Genomic DNA, 21092 nt, shown 5'->3' on the forward strand with positions numbered 1-21092 from the left:
AAAACGCATGTAAAACGCATACCATTACGTTTCCATTGACTTTCATTATGTGCGTTTTTGAAGATTATGCAGCAAAACCAGCATTTTTGAAAACGCAGGCAGTGAAAACTCATATGATCTGCAGCCCATAGACTTCCAATAGCGGCAAAGACGCAGCAGTTTCCGCAACGTTTGCGCTTCTCCTAAGTGTTGACCTAGCCAGAGGGATCTGTTACCTGTCCAAACACCACCTTCCTGATTCCTGATATCCAGGGTCGGCCTAGCAACGCCACCAACCAAATGTAACATGTCCCCCCCCCTGGTGCCCATGCCGTGTAAATTCCTTCCTGTCGCACTGGCACAACTACCAGCCTTATCCACCATCACCCCCGTGTCTGTGAGCCTCACTGTGTGGGATGTGTACCACATGGGGCATGTGACATCCCACATACATCGTCCGGTGTCCCCCCCCCCCCAGGTGACATCACACATACATCGTCTGGTCCCGCCCCCCAGGTGACATCACACATACATCGTCTGGTCCCGCCCCCCCAGGTGACATCACACACACATCGTCCGGTGTTCCCCCCCCCCCCCCCCCCCCCCAGGTGACATCCCACATACATCGTCCGGTGTTCCCCCCCCCCCCCCCCCCAGGTGACATCACACATACATCGTCTGGTCCCCCCCCCCAGGTGACATCACACATACATCGTCCGGTCCCGCCCCCCCCCCAGGTGACGTCAGTCAAAGGTGTGTACGCACCCTCAGAGCATCTCTCAGATAAAATGAGTAAATAAATGAAAAAACAATGTGTGTACTTGCTACTAGATGGGAATAAAAATAAAGATTAAAGGCTCGCACACATGTGCAAAGTTTCCGCACGACCAACCCGACAACATGACCGAGTGACTGCATGACTTGTATTTTCCGGGCACCAACCAACTGAATGACCAAATTAATTGTATATTAATTGTATGCTGCGCACTCAAGTGGAAGAATGGATTGCATGACATGGCCGTGTTCAAACGACTTGTACACACACACGACCAACCGCGCGATATCAGCCCAACAGTTGGGGGAGTAGAACTGTATGTTAGATCAGGCAAACCATCTTATCAGTTGCTGGTCTAGTCCTCTGCCACACGTTCACATGCCCAACTATTGTCCAGGAGACCAAGTATGGACAATAGTTAGGCAGAAAAGTTGCACGTGAGTATGAGCCTTAAAGGGAACCAGAGACGAAACACCCTCGTGTATTTTGTCCATATATATCAGTGGGAACATTAGAGAAAACACCTACCTTGCTTTCTGTTTCATTCTGCACTGCACAGCTTGCTTCTAATCAGCCCTGATAAAATCCCAGACTGAGCATTCAGTCTGGCTTTGTTCAGGAATATTTATAGCTCAGTCTGTGTTCTCTCATGTCTTTTCAAGTACAAGCCTGCCCCCTGCTGGCTCTGCTCAGGAATCATTATAGCTGAGTCATTATAGCAAAGCCAGACTGAATGCTCAGTCAGGGATTTTATCAGGGCTGATTGGAAGCAAGCTGTGCAGTGCAGAATGAAACAGAAAGCAGGGTGGGTGTTTTCTCTAATGTTCCCACTGATCTATATGGTAAAATACATGAGGGTGCTTCGTCTCTGGTTCACTTTAATGAAGATCGTTTTATCTAAATTGTATGTCTGATGGGCAGCTTTATAGAAGAGACATAAGAGGCGAGGCAAAGAATCAGAAAAGCTGCTTCTGCATCCACCTCATTTATCCTGCAAGCAAATCCTCTGCTCTCCAGTCACGTATGCACCTTACACCGCCATCGCCAGGAACAGCAGCCTGTGATCATCTCGTGCTAGAAATGGCGTCCGTGGATGTTGCCGACATCGCAGTCAGTGATTGATTCTGCCAGATCAGTAACGAGTGACGCTCCTGTTCATCTGTTAAACTTACCACAGCAGGGCACCTCATACTTGTTATTCCCCCCTTCCCTTTCTGTAGAACACAACAGGCTGCTCAGCAGAGAGCCAATCAACATGACCGTACCACAATTCCTTCTAAACTGTCACCCCAAACAATCATTTCATACAACAATTCTTCCAAGGTGTGAATGCAGAACACGTCTCAGACTGTGTATATGTGTAAGTAAACCTTGCCTCCTCTTACCTTCACGCCCTTCCCAACGCCCTCTGCTGGTGGGAACTCCAGCCCCTCTTTGCAGGTGTACAGGCAATCGATCACCTTCTTGCTCTCCAGTTTGCCGGATCGGATCATTAATCCGGCGAGGTTGCCGCGGAAGAACTGGGTCATGTGCTGCTCACCACCTGGCAGGAGAGAGGAGCGATACAACGGGTGAGTGACGGCAGCCTGGGTGCCGCGGGGCGGGCATGCTGGTCTCCTGCAGGAGAGGTTACAGTATGGCATGCAGGTTAGTAGCGCCCAGTCGTGGGCTGGCCTCACATCCAGGCACCACGAGAGGGGAGGGGCATGCAGATGAGTGCTGGAGGCGGCAGGTGAAGGTGGGTGGATTGGGTGGTTGGGCGTTGGAGCTCATGATCTGGGAGGCTGTGAGTGTGTTCCGTGGGCAGAGTGCAGCATGACCATCTACTCTATGACTCAGCTCTGGAAGGAAGCACCTGTTCACTGGAGATAATCGATGTGGGGCAATTAATTCTAACTCGCATACAAATTTGATGCAAACTACGCATCCAATCAAATGCATTTCCTGATGATTTGGATTGCCCCAATTCCAAGCTGTATACAATTTGCATTTAATTTGCATGCAAGCAATTAATTATTAGCAACTCACTGACACTTTCTAGTGGACCACATGAGACAGGAGTGTAAATGTCGAGGTCTCGATGCACTTCTATAAATAAAAATCATTTTCAATGAAAATGAGCAGCTCTGCTCCTCCACAGACTTGGTTGAGTAATTCCCAGCACCTCAAGTTTTCAAAGACTAATATTTTTTCTATAGATTAGGTGTGTACACACATCCAATCATGATTGGCCAATTTCACCAATTCCATGTGGTATGAATATTTAATTACACAATCTGTTCATAGTATTCAAAATCTGTCAGCTTTCATACTACATGGAGGTGGAAAAATCGGCCAATTAAGATTGGATCTGTGTGTATCAGGCCTTCTCTATGAGCAGAACCATCTGCCAGCTATGAAGATAATCAGTGATCATAGTGTCTAATCAGATTGACAAGTTGAATCGATCATTTCCGACATGTCCAATCTGCTCCAGATCGAGAACGGAATCAATTTTGCGCAGTACTGATCTGAAAATCAATCCTGTTCTCGATCTGGCGTAGATCGGATACAGAACATGGCAGCGCCCTGTACCGGCCTCTGTATGGGAATACTCTGAGCCCTGGCTTCACCGGCTATCACTGGAGACGCAGGCGCTCAGCTCATCAATGCTACAGAGTGACATCAGATTGTTGTTGAGAAAAACAAAGATTGCAGATGCCAATGTTTGGTAAAAAAAATAAATAAAAAAAATTGAGCTTATAGCTGCCAGTTTTCTTATTTTTTTGAAGGGGTGGGTGGGGGGGGGGGGGGGGGATAATACAGAGCTGACTGCAAAATGAATGAAAACATGTAATTTAGGGGTTATGAAAATAAAAAAAAGATTTGTGCAACACTGACATGATTACGGCAATCTTTAATAACAAAGGTGAAAATGTACTTTAACTGTGGGGCAGAGAAGACCTAGCGGGAAACATGGCGTCAGGAAGGAGTACAACTGATCCAAGCCTGGAAAGGATTTTTGCCTTCCGCTGGATCGGCGGGGATATGTGGAGGATCAGGAATGGGAGTTTTTTTCTCCTGGTTGAACATAAAGTACACTGGTTGTGAGAGGGATATGGAGGCTGCCATATTTATATCTTTTTAAACAATACCAGTTCCCTGGCAGTCCTGCTGATCCTCTGCCTCTAAAACTTTCAGGCATAGACCCTGAACAAGCATGCAGCAGATCAAGTATTTCTGACAATATTGTCAGATCTGACTGGATTAGCTGCATGCTTGTTTCTGGTGTGTGATTCACACACTACTGCAGCCAAATAGATCAGCAGGACAGCCAGGCAACTGGTATGGTTTAGAAGGAAATAAATATGGCGGCCTTCATAAAATTCTCACTTCAGGTGTCCTTTAAAGGGAACCTTAACAGAGAGGGATTTGGATCTTTCCTTTTAAACTATACCAGTTGCCCGGCAGTCCTGCTGATCTCTTTGGCTGCAGTAGTGGCTAAATCACACACCAGAAACAAGCATGCAGTTAGTCCAGTCTGACTTCAGTCAAAGCACCTGATCTGCATGCTTGCTGAGGGCCTGTGGCTGAAAGCATTACACATGATCAGCAGAGCAGCCAGGCAACTGGTATTATTTTAAAAGGAAAAATCCATATCCGTCTCGGTTTAGGTTCCCTTTAAAGAAAAACTTAAGTGGAAAGAAGGCAAATATTTACCTAAGGAGGGGAAAGGCTCTAGATCTTATAGAGCCTTCCCTCTTCTCTCCCGGCCCCCTCTTTCCACTGCTGTCCCCCTTGTAGCACATATTAGACCAGTTGGTTGAATAAGCCTTCGGGGATCCTCAGAAACCTTTGCGTCCCTGAGTGCTTCTGAAGCTAGGCCTTTCCGTACTGCGCATGTGTGAATGTGCTCTCGCGTATGTTCAGTGTGGAGTCACCTGTTTTCAGAAGCACTCAGGCGCAAGCGCATCCAAAACTTTCCAAGGGCTCCCGGAGGCAGCAAATTTGAACCAAGCGCTGGAACAGGAAGCCTCTGTAGGATCCACAGTCTTCCCTCTCCATAGTTAAGTATCTGACTTTTTTTTTAAAATTATACTACAGATTTGCTTTAACAGATACCTTTGCTCTTGTTAAAACATTTTCAAACCAGGGGGGAGCAGGCATATGTAGGAAGCAGTTTTTCTCTGTCCACCTCCATTACCTTGTCAGGGCCCTCCAAAGCTACTTTCGGGTTGGCCAAGATCGCCACTAGATCGTAGCACACCGACCCTGGCCGACCCAGAAGTAGCTTCGGGGGCCTTGACAAGGTAACGGAGAAGAACGGGGGGAGCAGAGGGCATGAGGACTGCTGCCTACACATGCCTGCTCCTCCGTTTTGAAAATTAACAAGAGCTAAGGTATCCTTTAATGGACTGGTGAGTTTTTTTTCAACCAAACTAAGTTGACCATCTCATTTGGCAGCAGATAAGAGACTGGGGTGAGGCCAGGCGTTCCGGTGTTCCCTGCATGTGGCAGATGAGGTTAGTGTGTTTAGGCCCCTCCCGCTGTTATGAGATGGAGAGAGGAGGAGGAGTGTCAGCCTCTCATACCCCCGCTGATAGGAGAAGAGGAGCAGACCCCACCCCCATACAAGCGGAGCAGGAAGAGAGTGAGTGGCAGTCATGCGAGTGGCAGATGGCATGGGATGTCTGTGTAATGCAGAAGAGGAGGAGGAAGATGGGGAGGGAATACTGCAGCCACCTGCGTCACTCTCTGTCATTGGCTCAGTGACATTTCCACTTCCTGAATACTCTGCAGAAGAGGGACAAACAAGGAGAGTGACCACAGGGTTAGGGACATTTGTAACAATGACAAAACATGATAAGACAACAAGACACGGACATTCCAGGGACTGTCTACACCACGGTGTGCTGGTGACACCAGCAGCAACAAGACCAGTGCCACGCAAGACACGGATAGTCCAGGGACTGGCTACACCACGGTGTGCTGGTGACACCAGCAGCAACAAGACCAGTGCCACGCAAGACACGGACATTCCAGGGACTGTCTACACCACGGTGTGCTGGTGACACCAGCAGCAACAAGACCAGTGCCACGCAAGACACGGATAGTCCAGGGACTGGCTACACCACGGTGTGCTGGTGACACCAGCAGCAACAAGACCAGTGCCACGCAAGACACGGACAGTCCAGGGACTGTCTACACCACGGTGTGCTGGTGACACCAGCAGCAACAAGACCAGTGCCACGCAAGACACGGACAGTCCAGGGACTGTCTACACCACGGTGTGCTGGTGACACCAGCAGCAACAAGACCAGTGCCACGCAAGACACGGACAGCCCAGGGACTGTCTACACCACGGTGTGCTGGTGACACCAGCAGCAACAAGATCGGTGCCACGCAAGACACGGATAGTTCAGGAACTGGCTACACCGTGGTATATTGTTGACACCAGCAATATAAGTATGTTCTGGTGACACCGTGCACATAGCAGGAGGCAATGTGCAACGTTCACACTATAACCCCTCCCCCATTACTCCACAACACAACCACACCCTAACCGCCATCTCACGTCTGGACGGCTTTGCGTTTAGCCGATGCTTAACGCTTATTTGCAAACAAGCAGAGAAGCGTTAGGCATGGTCTTCCATGGCCAGGTGTAGCGTCGCGTTTTGAACCACCGTGGTGAGCACAGTAGCACAAATGTAGCGTTCAGGACACAACAAGGGTACATGATTTAGCATGGCGTATACACGGACAGGAAAGCCGTACTGTCATTTAAAAGCGATGTCCATTCATTGCACTTAAGCAACAAACGCCGTATTTAACGCCCGCGTGAACGGGGCCTAAATCTAAGGGACAGAACTATGAACGGCCCTCAGCTTTTTCTTTGTGTTCTATGCTCCGTATTGTCAACATGATGGGGAACATCTGACAAACACTTTCTCTAATTCATAAAACAAAAAACAAATGCAACGCATACAAACAAATTCCCATCTGAAACTGAATAAGTCACATTCCAAGCGCAATAAGTTGATGTTACATAAAGAAAATACTACTCTAAAACATTTATTTGTACTTGAAAAGATCCTTTGTGTAGCTGTGCACCTTCTAGATCCTATAATTTCCTGTTAGGAGAAATTAGGTTTTACACCTCCTTCCTGTGAAACACAAGGCCCCACCTCCTCATGCAGAAATATCATTTGGACTGTATTCTGGCAGCGAATATTCTTCCTACTTTGTGTCACATGGTCATTCCACATAGGCCCGCCCACCAGCTGAATCCACAGAGAAAAGGAGGGATGTTGCACTGCAGGTGGGAGCACATCTGGGACACGAAAGAGATCTTCTGCCCAGCTCACGCCTCTATACACCATTTATAACCGCTCATTACCGGATTGCTCTTAGAATTTGCCTTATTCAGTTCTGAGTTTAATCGGGATTTGAGACACTTCAGAACACACAATGTTATAAACAGCTTTAGATATCATCTGACACAACACAATACCATCTGGGAGCTTCTGCTTAATAAGCTATCAGTTTATTTAGGTCTGTGCTGTGATGTGGGCATAATGCTTATATACATCATCATCTATATAATGTTATATATCGTTACTCACTCTGTAGTCTATAACAGCACACAAGTTATTTATAACAACACACAATGTTTTAGGAGTACATGATACATGCTCTCTGCACAGAAATGTCACATGTCTATGGAACGTTTTATGCATATTCTATCTACGAGAATACACTGCTTTATAATGGTGGTATAGAATGTCCTATGCATATATAACCTACATTTGGACTCAATAACACAAGCGTATAATGCAGGATTGTAGAGTCGGAACAACTGCTCAGTTAATGAAACCACCGACTCCAACTCCTCGACTTCCGACTCCACAGCCCTGGTATAACGGATCTATAGAACACTGAATATACTGCCTATACCCTCCATTGTACAGCAATACATAGGTGTATCATGGATCTATAGGAAAATATATAAGAATACTGATTATACCCTGTACTCAATACATACCGGTAAGTGTATTCTGGATCTATAGGAAGCTCTGAGTATACTGCCTATACCCTACACTCTATAGGTGACCAACAGCACATCATTTTCCTCAGATTCGATCATTCCATCAGATTTGTGGAACCAGAAGTAAATGGAAGATAATTAATGAAAAAGAGATTCCGAACGACAAAATTCTGCATTCCAATCTACTATAGAATTATTATTATTGATTTATAAAGCGCCAACACATTCGTGTAGCTTTTCTCCCCATACTGCATAATTTTCTGTACAATTCGATCATAAAAATCTGATCTGTATGATCTCAGAAGAAGGAAATCTCGCCGTATTGCTGGGCACCGTTAAGCAGCAGGCAGTGCACAGGACAACGCTTACCTTGCCAGCAGGCCCCGACCACAAGCTGCGTGTCCAGCTGGGTGGGGTGGAGGGGGTAGTCTTCAGTCACTGTGGTGGGCTCGTAGGATGCCCCATCCACATACAGGGTGACAGTAGGGAAGTCCACAGTCAGCACATAATGATGCCATTCCTTGTCACACACCTGCAGGGACACAAAGCGTCGCACTCATTATCATCACGCTTATTCATCAATGATAATCAATAATAATAATCAGTGTCTATGGCTGACCATTATCAGAGAGGTCAGCAGACACACTAGCTGCCAGTGTACACTGCACTGTCTGTACTTCCCATTCTGCTGAAGCTCGCAAGGCTCCTCGGCGTCCCGTTATGGCAGAACTCCGCAAACATCGTGGTCATAAGTGCTTGATTAGGTGTGCGGTGTTAACAGTGTTCAATATCATATCCCCCGGCCGGTGTGCAGTGTAACGTTTCACCTGTCTGCCGGCGCGACTCCTGGCTTTCTCACGGTGACTCTGAACACCGGAGAAGGCTCGGACCCGTGCCGGCGGACAGGGGAGATACCCAGCACTTGAGGGGCGGGCAGATTTCCAATACATTTCATGCTGAAATCTATTTGTCTTGCAGTGTATAGGCAGGTAAAAGATCGCTCTCCCAACAGATGCAATCAGAGGGGGACCTGTCTCATGCTGGATCTGCCCATACATCAGGTGATGAATGGCTACCTTAGACTGCGTCTGCGCAGAATGCTTCTGGCTGCGAGCTGCACGTGCATGCACCCACGCATGGGCAAGAGGGGACAGCAGAAGACTGGATGACAGCAGAAGACTGGATGACAGCAGGACTGCAGCGAGGGACACAGAGGATTCTAAGGGGCTGGTAGAAGCCACAGATAAGTACATCTGCAAAACATTCTTTGCCCGCAATTATCCTTTAAGCTCTACGCTACTCTACTCAGTAACTTAAAGGACACCTGAAGTGAGAGGGATATGGAGGCTGCCATATTTATTTCCTGTTAAACAATACAGATTGCCTGGCTGTCCTGATGATCTCTTTGGATGCAGTAGTGTCTGAATCACACACCTGAAACAAGCATGCAGATAATCCAGTCACACTTCAGTCAGGGCTATGGCTAATAGTATTAGAGGCAGAGGACCAGCAGGACAGCCAGACAAGTAGTACTGTAAACCAAGCACCATTTTTAGCACCTAGGGGTATCTCAATAGCACATTTAATTTGCACACCAACAATGTGGCTCATTAACAAAAAAAATTCAATTTTACCTGTTCTTTTTAAATTTAAAAGTTTAGCAGAAGGTTTTATAAGCCTATTTCCTCCTACTACTGAGGTCTGAGGGGCGGGTACATTGTACACTGTGCTTCAAAGAGTTTGCAGAAGTCATAGATGCTATCTTCACACCTTCCCCTGGATAGATAATGGGCAGCTAGAAGGGGAGGGGGGAACATGGCAGCTCCTATAGCTATTAGAAACCAGGAACCAAAGGTGGTGCTTGGTTCCCTCTTTTGAACTGAAACAAATAGGTCAGCCTCCATATCCCTCTCGCTTCAAGTGTGCGTTAAGGAAAAGAAAATCCCTTTTAGAACATGGAAGGACGTAGGTGTACAGACGTAGATTGGAGTCTATGGGCACCAGAGCCACATAAAGCATTTGGTAACAGGTGACAGCCCTATTTTCCAGTAATAGTGGGTAATACCAGCGCTAGGGCTGCAGTTCGCCACAATAAGCAGACAGAAGATTGGAACAGCATGAGTCAGTCTGAGCTTCCTCCTCGGAGCGGCGTCATTACCGCACAAGGTGACCTTGGTTTGTGCTCTGTAGATCCCGAGAGGCCACCGTCTGACTGTCAGCTTCCGCCAAACGCTCGCACTGTGCTGGGCTTGTTAGCTGCCTTTCTGCTGGATAATATGATTCCTTTAGAGGAAGCTGCTGGCTGCCAGACCAGAGTATCGCCCTCATTAATACTAGCACTGGATTGTGACACATCTCCAATATGAGGGTGGCAAGCCGCTATCAGGAGAGACTCGCTGCTTTATGCAGAGAATTCAGCTAAATACAGCCCAGTGACCACTGCACATTACTGGCTACAGCAAATACAGCCCAGTGACCACTGCACATTACTGGCTACAGCAAATACAGCCCAGTGACCACTGCACATTACTGGCTACAGCAAATACAGCCCAGTGACCACTGCACATTACTGGCTACAGCTAAATACAGCCCAGTGACCACTGCAAATTACTGGCTACAGCTAAATACAGCCCAGTGACCACTGCACATTACTGACTACAGCAAATACAGCCCAGTGACCACTGCACATTACTGGCTACAGCAAATACAGCCCAGTGACCACTGCACATTACTGGCTACAGCAAATACAGCCCAGTGACCACTGCACATTACTGGCTACAGCAAATACAGCTCAGTGACCACTGCACATTATTGGCTACAGCAAATACAGCCCAGTGACCACTGCACATTACTGGCTACAGCTAAATACAGCCCAGTGACCACAGCACATTACTGGCTACAGCAAATACAGCCCAGTGACCACTGCACATTACTGGCTACAGCTAAATACAGCCCAGTGACCACTGCACATTACTGGCTACAGCTAAATACAGCCCAGTGACCACTGCACATTACTGGCTACAGCTAAATACAGCCGAGTGACCATTGCACATTACTGGCTACAGCTAAATACAGCCCAGTGACCACTGCACATTACTGGCTACAGCTAAATACAGCCGAGTGACCATTGCACATTACTGGCTACAGCTAAATACAGCCCAGTGACCATTGCACATTACTGGCTACAGCTAAATACAGCCGAGTGACCACTGCACATTACTGGCTACAGCAAATACAGCCCAGTGACCACTGCACATTACTGGCTACAGCAAATACAGCCCAGTGACCACTGCACATTACTGACTACAGCAAATACAGCCGAGTGACCACTGCACATTACTGGCTACAGCAAATACAGCCCAGTGACCACTGCACATTACTGACTATAGCAAATACAGCCGAGTGACCACTGCACATTACTGGCTACAGCTAAATACAGCCCAGTGACCACTGCACATTACTGGCTACAGCAAATACAGCCCAGTGACCACTGCACATTACTGGCTACAGCTAAATACAACCCAGTGACCACTGCACATTACTGGCTACAGCTAAATACAGCCCAGTGACCACTGCACATTACTGACTACAGCAAATACAGCCGAGTGACCACTGCACATTACTGGCTACAGCAAATACAGCCCAGTGACCACTGCATATTACTGACTACAGCAAATACAGCCCAGTGACCACTGCACATTACTGGCTACAGCTAAATACAGCCGAGTGACCACTGCACATTACTGACTACAGCAAATACAGCCCAGTGACCACTGCACATTACTGGCTACAGCTAAATACAGCCGAGTGACCATTGCACATTACTGGCTACAGCTAAATACAGCCGAGTGACCACTGCACATTACTGACTACAGCAAATACAGCCCAGTGACCACTGCACATTACTGGCTACAGCAAATACAGCCCAGTGACCACTGCACATTACTGGCTACAGCTAAATACAGCCCAGTGACCACTGCACATTACTGGCTACAGCTAAATACAGCCAAGTGACCACTGCACATTACTGGCTACAGCATACACAGCCCGGTGACCACTGCACATTACTGGCTACAGCAAATACAGCCGAGTGACCACTGCACATTACTGGCTACAGCAAATACAGCCCAGTGACCACTGCACATTACTGGCTACAGCAAATATAGCCCAGTGACCACTGCACATTACTGGCTACAGCTAAATACAGCCGAGTGACCACTGCACATTACTGGCTACAGCAAATACAGCCGAGTGACCACTGCACATTACTGACTACAGCAAATACAGCCGAGTGACCACTGCACATTACTGGCTACAGCTAAATACAGACGAGTGACCACTGCACATTACTGACTACAGCAAATACAGCCCAGTGACCACTGCACATTACTGGCTACAGCAAATACAGCCCAGTGACCACTGCACACAGCCCAGTGACCACTGCACATTACTGGCTACAGCTAAATACAGCCCAGTGACCACTGCACATTACTGGCTACAGCAAATACAGCCCAGTGACCACAGCACATTACTGACTACAGCAAATACAGCCCAGTGACCACTGCACATTACTGGCTACAGCAAATACAGCCCAGTGACCACTGCACATTGCTGACTACAGCAAATACAGCCCAGTGACCACTGCACATTGCTGACTACAGCAAATACAGCCCAGTGACCACTGCACATTGCTGACTACAGCAAATACAGCCCAGTGACCACTGCACATTACTGGCTACAGCAAATACAGCCCAGTGACCACTGCACATTACTGGCTACAGCAAATACAGCCCAGTGACAATTGCACATTACTGGCTACAGCAAATACAGCCCAGTGACAAATACAAAGGTGGTGCTTGGTTCCCTCTTTTGAACTGAAACAAATAGGTCAGCCTCCATATCCCTCTCACTTCAAGTGTGCGTTAAGGAAAAGAAAATCCCTTTTAGAATATGGAAGGACGTATGTGTGCATTCATAGTGCTGTCTCTATGGGAACCGGAGCCACATAGCATTTGGTAACAGGCGGCAGCCCTATTTTCCATTAATAGTGGGTAATACCAGCGCTGGGGCTGCAGTTCGCCACAATAAGCAGACAGAAGATTGGAACAGCATGAGTCAGTCTGAGCTTCCTCCTCGGAGCGGCGTCATTACTGCACAAGGTGACCTTGGTTTGTGCTCTGTAGATCCCGAGAGGCCACCGTCTGACTGTCAGCTTCCGCCGAACGCTCGCACTGTGCTGGGCATTACTGACTACAGCAAATACAGACCAGTGACCACTGCACATTACTGGCTACAGCAAATACAGACCAGTGACCACTGCACATTACTGGCTACAGCTAAATACAGCCCAGTGACCACTGCGCATTACTGGCTGCAGCAAATACAGCCAAGAGACCACTGCACATTATTGGCTCCAGCGCTCCTCATATCCATTATAGTCAATGCCAGGTGGTAAATATCAACTGATAGTCAGCCTATCCGGACATTTAAAGGACTCCGTAGATCTAGCGATGGTGGGCAGCTCGACCATGAGACATCTGATCAGAGAGAGATCTGTCGGCTGCCCATACACCACAGTTGTAGTTCTGCATTGGTGGCCCATGCAAGGCTGCCAGTGTCACAGCACATGGGACGCGTGTGTGACATTGCTATATGCCGGTAGTCACAAATATGGAAGGATGGCGGAGCCTTGGCAGACACTTAGAGAGAGATCTGTCTCTTGGTCGATCTGTCGATACATCTTCTGATGCATCGCCCTCTATCACGCAGTCACTGAGCAGCACCCTCTGTCACGCAGTCGCTGAGCGGCGTCCTCTGTCACGCAGTCGCTGAGCGGCGTCCTCTGTCACGCAGTCGCTGAGCGGCGTCCTCTGTCACGCAGTCGCTGAGCGGCGTCCTCTGTCACGCAGTCGCTGAGCGGCGTCCTCTGTCACGCAGTCGCTGAGCGGCGTCCTCTGTCACGCAGTCGCTGAGCGGCGTCCTCTGTCACGCAGTCGCTGAGCGGCGTCCTCTGTCACGCAGTCGCTGAGCGGCGTCCTCTGTCACGCAGTCGCTGAGCGGCGTCCTCTGTCACGCAGTCGCTGAGCGGCGTCCTCTGTCACGCAGTCGCTGAGCGGCGTCCTCTGTCACGCAGTCGCTGAGCGGCGTCCTCTGTCACGCAGTCGCTGAGCGGCGTCCTCTGTCACGCAGTCGCTGAGCGGCGTCCTCTGTCACGCAGTCGCTGAGCGGCGTCCTCTGTCACGCAGTCGCTGAGCGGCGTCCTCTGTCACGCAGTCGCTGAGCGGCGTCCTCTGTCACGCAGTCGCTGAGCGGCGTCCTCTGTCACGCAGTCGCTGAGCGGCGTCCTCTGTCACGCAGTCGCTGAGCGGCGTCCTCTGTCACGCAGTCGCTGAGCGGCGTCCTCTGTCACGCAGTCGCTGAGCGGCGTCCTCTGTCACGCAGTCGCTGAGCGGCGTCCTCTGTCACGCAGTCGCTGAGCGGCGTCCTCTGTCACGCAGTCGCTGAGCGGCGTCCTCTGTCACGCAGTCGCTGAGCGGCGTCCTCTGTCACGCAGTCGCTGAGCGGCGTCCTCTGTCACGCAGTCGCTGAGCGGCGTCCTCTGTCACGCAGTCGCTGAGCGGCGTCCTCTGTCACGCAGTCGCTGAGCGGCGTCCTCTGTCACGCAGTCGCTGAGCGGCGTCCTCTGTCACGCAGTCGCTGAGCGGCGTCCTCTGTCACGCAGTCGCTGAGCGGCGTCCTCTGTCACGCAGTCGCTGAGCGGCGTCCTCTGTCACGCAGTCGCTGAGCGGCGTCCTCTGTCACGCAGTCGCTGAGCGGCGTCCTCTGTCACGCAGTCGCTGAGCGGCGTCCTCTGTCACGCAGTCGCTGAGCGGCGTCCTCTGTCACGCAGTCGCTGAGCGGCGTCCTCTGTCACGCAGTCGCTGAGCGGCGTCCTCTGTCACGCAGTCGCTGAGCGGCGTCCTCTGTCACGCAGTCGCTGAGCGGCGTCCTCTGTCACGCAGTCGCTGAGCGGCGTCCTCTGTCACGCAGTCGCTGAGCGGCGTCCTCTGTCACGCAGTCGCTGAGCGGCGTCCTCTGTCACGCAGTCGCTGAGCGGCGTCCTCTGTCACGCAGTCGCTGAGCGGCGTCCTCTGTCACGCAGTCGCTGAGCGGCGTCCTCTGTCACGCAGTCGCTGAGCGGCGTCCTCTGTCACGCAGTCGCTGAGCGGCGTCCTCTGTCACGCAGTCGCTGAGCGGCGTCCTCTGTCACGCAGTCGCTGAGCGGCGTCCTCTGTCACGCAGTCGCTGAGCGGCGTCCTCTGTCACGCAGTCGCTGAGCGGCGTCCTCTGTCACGCAGTCGCTGAGCGGCGTCCTCTGTCACGCAGTCGCTGAGCGGCGTCCTCTGTCACGCAGTCGCTGAGCGGCGTCCTCTGTCACGCAGTCGCTGAGCGGCGTCCTCTGTCACGCAGTCGCTGAGCGGCGTCCTCTGTCACGCAGTCGCTGAGCGGCGTCCTCTGTCACGCAGTCGCTGAGCGGCGTCCTCTGTCACGCAGTCGCTGAGCGGCGTCCTCTGTCACGCAGTCGCTGAGCGGCGTCCTCTGTCACGCAGTCGCTGAGCGGCGTCCTCTGTCACGCAGTCGCTGAGCGGCGTCCTCTGTCACGCAGTCGCTGAGCGGCGTCCTCTGTCACGCAGTCGCTGAGCGGCGTCCTCTGTCACGCAGTCGCTGAGCGGCGTCCTCTGTCACGCAGTCGCTGAGCGGCGTCCTCTGTCACGCAGTCGCTGAGCGGCGTCCTCTGTCACGCAGTCGCTGAGCGGCGTCCTCTGTCACGCAGTCGCTGAGCGGCGTCCTCTGTCACGCAGTCGCTGAGCGGCGTCCTCTGTCACGCAGTCGCTGAGCGGCGTCCTCTGTCACGCAGTCGCTGAGCGGCGTCCTCTGTCACGCAGTCGCTGAGCGGCGTCCTCTGTCACGCAGTCGCTGAGCGGCGTCCTCTGTCACGCAGTCGCTGAGCGGCGTCCTCTGTCCCGCAGTCGCTGAGCGGCGTCCTCTGTCCCGCAGTCGCTGAGCGGCGCCCTCTGTCCCGCAGCCGCTGAGCGGCGCCCTCTGTCCCGCAGCCGCTGAGCGGCGTCCTCTGTCCCGCAGCCGCTGAGCGGCGCCCTCTGTCACGCAGTCGCTGAGCGGCGTCCTCTGTCACGCAGTCGCTGAGCGGCGTCCTCTGTCACGCAGTCGCTGAGCGGCGCCCTCTGTCACGCAGTCGCTGAGCGGCGCCCTCTGTCACGCAGTCGCTGAGCGGCGCCCTCTGTCACGCAGTCGCTGAGCGGCGTCCTCTGTCACGCAGTCGCTGAGCGGCGTCCTCTGTCACGCAGTCGCTGAGCGGCGTCCTCTGTCCCGCAGTCGCTGAGCGGCGCCCTCTGTCCCGCAGCCGCTGAGCGGCGCCCTCTGTCACGCAGCCGCTGAGCGGCGTCCTCTGTCACGCAGCCGCTGAGCGGCGCCCTCTGTCACGCAGTCGCTGAGCGGCGTCCTCTGTCACGCAGTCGCTGAGCGGCGCCCTCTGTCCCGTAGTCGCTGAGCGGCGTCCTCTGTCACGCAGTCGCTGAGCGGCGCCCTCTGTCACGCAGCCGCTGAGCGGCGTCCTCTGTCACGCAGTCGCTGAGCGGCGCCCTCTGTCACGCAGTCGCTGAGCGGCGTCCTCTGTCACGCAGTCGCTGAGCGGCGCCCTCTGTCACGCAGTCGCTGAGCGGCGCCCTCTGTCACGCAGTCGCTGAGCAGCGTCCTCTGCCACGCAGTCGCTGAGCAATGCTACAAAACACTTTCTGCTTTAAAAATATTGACAATGGAGCTATTGAGCACTCTGTGTCCTGCTCTGCTGTGAGATACGATGGCGTGTGAGCGTTCCCAGCATCCTACACATCCCACCACAATCTGCTCTACAGCACAGCAGACTGACACGTCAATAACCTCCCCACACACAGCTCAATCTGCAGCACCCGGCGGAGATGTATAAATAGAGGATAGCAAGGACTGCTCACACATCTCTGTACTCGCATCCACGGACTCCATCTCCCAGCATGCATTGCGGCAGGCGGGCATACACAGTGACACTGCCGGGAAGTTACAAATTCTACAGCTGCAGTCTCTCCCTGGAGAACATGGCGGAACACATACAGACTGGGGGCCAGAGGAGCAGCATCACCTAAACCCCTCCTTCCCGGGACACTCCATTACAAACCTCCCTAATTGGGGGTGGGGAGATCATTTTAACCCCCTCAGTACCAGTGGTCGCTACCCTTTAAGGACCAGAGACCGCTGGTACCAGAAACAGACTCCTTCCCTCCCCCCTATGATGGCAGAGCTCTTTGAGTCGGTCAGGAGCCGCTTTCATTGGCTCCTGACCATGTGATCGATGTAAGCCAATGAGAGTTGCTCACATTAATGACAGTCAGGAGCCAAAGAAAATCATCTCCTGGCCAGCTTATGGAGCTCTGCTGTCATACCGGCAGCAGAGTGAGTGAGCTGCGGCAGGGAGAGAGCGACGCGATCGGCGGGAGCGACAAGGGCGGCGAGAACGCATGACGGCAGTGAGGTGAAATCTACGACCTGGCAGGAATAACAGCATCAAAACAGGGCGTAGATTTCAATCACCACCATCCTCAAGTGGTTAAAAAAAAAGTATTCCATGTGCTCAGTTGCCTTCAAAGTGCATCTGCTGGAGGGGGTATATTTTATCAAAGGAATGTGTACGTTTTTCACTAATTTAGGATTATATGCTTACTTTTACTTTCTTTCCGGAATGTGTTACTCCTGAGACATTGTGCCTTCCTGTGGGAGGAGTCTTCAGCTCCCTTATCTCAGACATTTAAAGCAAACCTGTCATTTAGCAATATGAAGGCTAAAAGACCCTGGAGACCAATCACCAACCTGATTCAGCTTCCAGTGGAACTCGGCAGGCTTGTACGTGTTGTCCTCCGAGGGCTCCTGGCGGAACAGGAATCCCAGCTTACAGTTGTGGATGTACACGGAGTAGTGGTGTCTGTTCATATCTACCAACACAAGAGCAGATGTGGCAATAGGTCAGACAGTAGAATGCAGGCGTGGAGAACACTCTGACAAGAACACTATACCAAATTATACAGCAGTCACTCCGACAATAACACTATACCAAATTATACAGCAGTCACTCTGAACCTTCTTTTAAAAGTTTACAAGTTTATGAATGCAACTCAATTGAGAAAAACATGCTCATTACAGATAGCAGCCATGACAGCCAGAACACAAAACCAGCATGCAGGAAGAAAGTCTGGCACTGGCTGTGTGCCTGGAGGTGCCTGTAGAGGGGGCTCTGTACAAAAGCCAACGTTTATCTGGTTTATATTTACAGAGTACGTAAATCCCTCCTGTGACTCTTAACAGAGGCAACTGTGATACAACCCTAGAATATCTATATGAGAGAAAGCCATTTATGTTTGAATTCTAAATATTTCTGCCGAAGAAGTCTACCGGCATCTGTGTTTAAAGGCGCCCATTAACTGTCCAATTTCCCGAACAATTGACCATCCAATCTGATCATTGAATTCAATCTGAAGCGATCGTTTGTGATGACCGATGGAAGGGAAAGTGATAAGCCAACGGATCAGACTAATACAATCCATTAATGAATGATTGATAGAACAATCGATCGGCACCCATTAATGGAATCGTGTGGTCGATCTATCAGGAGATTGTACCTTTAATGGGCACTTTTAGACATGTTTCTCTAATCACAGCTGATTTCAGAAACGCCTTGTTAATGTAACCCTATGAGGGTGTTTCGTTGGGCCCATACCCTAATCTATTTTCCCCAACAGATTTGAACACTGTGATCAAATATGCCAGAGGTTGAAGTACCAAAATAACCACCATATCGTAATTTCGATCACTTTTTGGTTGAAATATCTTGAAAGTGGGATTGGCAAGGGGCCTGACAAGTAGGTGGTTGACAAGGGCGTGGCAGTAGGGGGTTGGCAAGGACATGGCAGTAGGGGGTTGGCAAGGACATGGCAGTAGGGGGTTGGCAAGGGCATGGCAGTAGCGGGTTGGCAAGGGGGCGTGACAAGTAGGTGGTTGTCAAGGGCGTGGCGGTAGGGGGTTGACTAGGGCGTGGCGGTAGGGGGTTGGCAAGGGCGTGGCGGTAGGGGGTTGGCAAGGGCGTGGCGGTAGGGGGTTGGCAGGGGCGTGGCGGTAGGGGGTTGGCAAGGACGTGGCGGTAGGGGGTTGGCAAGGGCATGGCGGTAGCGGGTTGGCAAGGGGGCGTGACAAGTAGGTAGTTGTCAAGGGCGTGGCGGTAGGGGGTTGGCAAGGGCGTGGCGGTAGGGGGTTGGCAAGGGCGTGGCGGTAGGGGGTTGGCAAGGACGTGGCGATAGGGGGTTGGCAAGGACGTGGCGGTAGGGGGTTGGCAAGGACGTGGCGGTAGGGGGTTGGCAAGGGGGTGTGACAAGTAGGTGGTTGGCAAGGGCGTGGCGGTAGGGGGTTGGCAATTACGTGGCGGTAGGGGGTTGGCAAGGGCGTGGCGGTAGGGGGATGGCAAGGACGTGGCGGTACGGGGTTGGCAAGAACGTGGCGGTACGGGGTTGGCAAGGACGTGGCGGTAGGGTGTTGGCAAGGACGTGGCGGTAGGGTGTTGGCAAGGGGGCGTGGCGGTAGGGGTGGCTGATACACAGCCTGTTGTGCATTGAGCGCTGCGGTGCGATAGATATTTAACCTGTTATTTAGATGTTGACCTGTCTTGAGTTAGATAATATGTGACAGGGCATCTTCTAAAGGCAAATGCAGCTGTGCAGAGCGGCGCAAGGAGCTCCCTTATTTACTAGTTCTGGGCGGATGGATCGGCTTCTCCTCTTCATCCATCTGAGGCGCTGCACTCCCAGCATCCTCTTCTGATTTCCGATCACATGATATGACGTGATCAGGGCTCAGAAGATAGCGTCAGCAGTGAAGCACAGCCAGGTGGTGGAAGAGGAATGACGAAAGAGAATGTTCCATCACACCTCTTCCCCTGGGTTACAATCACCTCATATTATTATTTAGTATTTATATAGCCCCGACATCTTTCGCAGCGTGATACAGAGTCTTGTCACTAACTGTCCCTCAGAGGAGCTCACAATCTAATCCCTGCTATAGTCATATATCTATGTATGTATTATGTAGTGTATGTATCATAGTCTAGGGCCAATTTAGGGGGGAAGCAAATTAATCATATCTGTAAGTATTTCTTTGGGATATCTGTATCTCTTTGGGATGTGAAAGGAAAACAGAGTGCCCGGAGGAAACCCACACATACACGGGAAGAACATACAAACTCTGTGCAGGTAGTGCCCTGGCTGGGGTTTAAACCAGGACCCAGAACTGCAAGGGGAGAGAGCTAAACACTACACCACCGTGCTGCCCTGCCATATCATGTGATCAGAACCCAGAAGAGGATGTCAGCACTGATGTGCCGTGGGTGGAGGTGGGGCGGAACCAGCCGCATGGAACAGGTAACTATGAACGCTCCCTGTGCAGCTCTGCATGGCCTGCCAGGCTGGAGAAGGCGCACTTCCCCAGCAGCAGTAAAGGAAAAAAAAAATTGAAAAAATTTCGTTTGCGATATGTGGCTGCTAAAGGGTGAATAGATTTCATGCTGAGAGCTGCTGTATATGGCCCAGCAGTGTGTGTCAGACATTCATCCCTCTCTCATCAGATTCCGCTCAGACAGGGATCTATCCTCTGGGCATGTGGGATAACCATCTCTGAATGTATGGCCACCTTTACAATTGTCTGATGGAGGTGAAAGTATTATACATACATACCCAGCATTAGATAGAAGGAAAATATCCCCATCTAGCTTCAGAAAATGACCAGCTTACAGCCTCTCCATCCATCAATAACACAATGAATAATCCGTCCTTCACTCATCAATCACCTCTAACTCCAGGAGGACCGCAGAAAATCCAAAGAACACAAAATGATGGGTGGCCGAGATGTGGAGACTGAGGGGGAGATCGCTGGCCTGGGACTGTCTGCAGACTGGTCCTTTCTGGTGGGAGCTGCTAGCCTGTCAAACATATTGGAAAGACCACCAACTCCATCACCAGAACTAGAGTATGTATTGTAGTGGCACTGCCTGAGCTGGGTGCAGGGTGATGCCGCTAATGGTAAAATATCAGTATTCTTTCACTTGCCCCAACCACCCCTCCCCCCAACTTCCTGAAATGAAACCCCTCCACCTAATGCTTAACACTAACCACCCCCCCCCCCCACACACACACACACATACACTACAGCACACTACACTACACACTACACTACACACTACACTAC

At 51.2% G+C, this 21092-nt stretch overlaps 1 protein-coding gene across 4 annotated transcripts in view; it reads right to left on the bottom strand.

The window, feature by feature from the left end:
* The window catches only part of CLSTN1 (calsyntenin 1), a 170885-nt gene that overhangs the window by 17959 nt on the left and 131834 nt on the right, over positions 1-21092 (bottom strand). For 2 of the 4 annotated variants that reach the window (XM_068238836.1, XM_068238835.1), the window contains 4 exons: positions 17676-17797; positions 8148-8310; positions 5477-5527; positions 2140-2297 (listed from right to left, as the gene is read on the bottom strand). In XM_068238836.1, coding sequence (XP_068094937.1) covers positions 2140-2297; positions 5477-5527; positions 8148-8310; positions 17676-17797 — 494 coding nt within the window. The remainder of the gene's footprint in view (positions 1-2139; positions 2298-5476; positions 5528-8147; positions 8311-17675; positions 17798-21092) is intronic. The other 2 variants (XM_068238837.1, XM_068238839.1) reach the window with 1 other exon arrangement.

This window comes from Hyperolius riggenbachi, chromosome 6, assembly GCF_040937935.1.
Source record: "Hyperolius riggenbachi isolate aHypRig1 chromosome 6, aHypRig1.pri, whole genome shotgun sequence".
NCBI lineage: Eukaryota > Metazoa > Chordata > Amphibia > Anura > Hyperoliidae > Hyperolius > Hyperolius riggenbachi.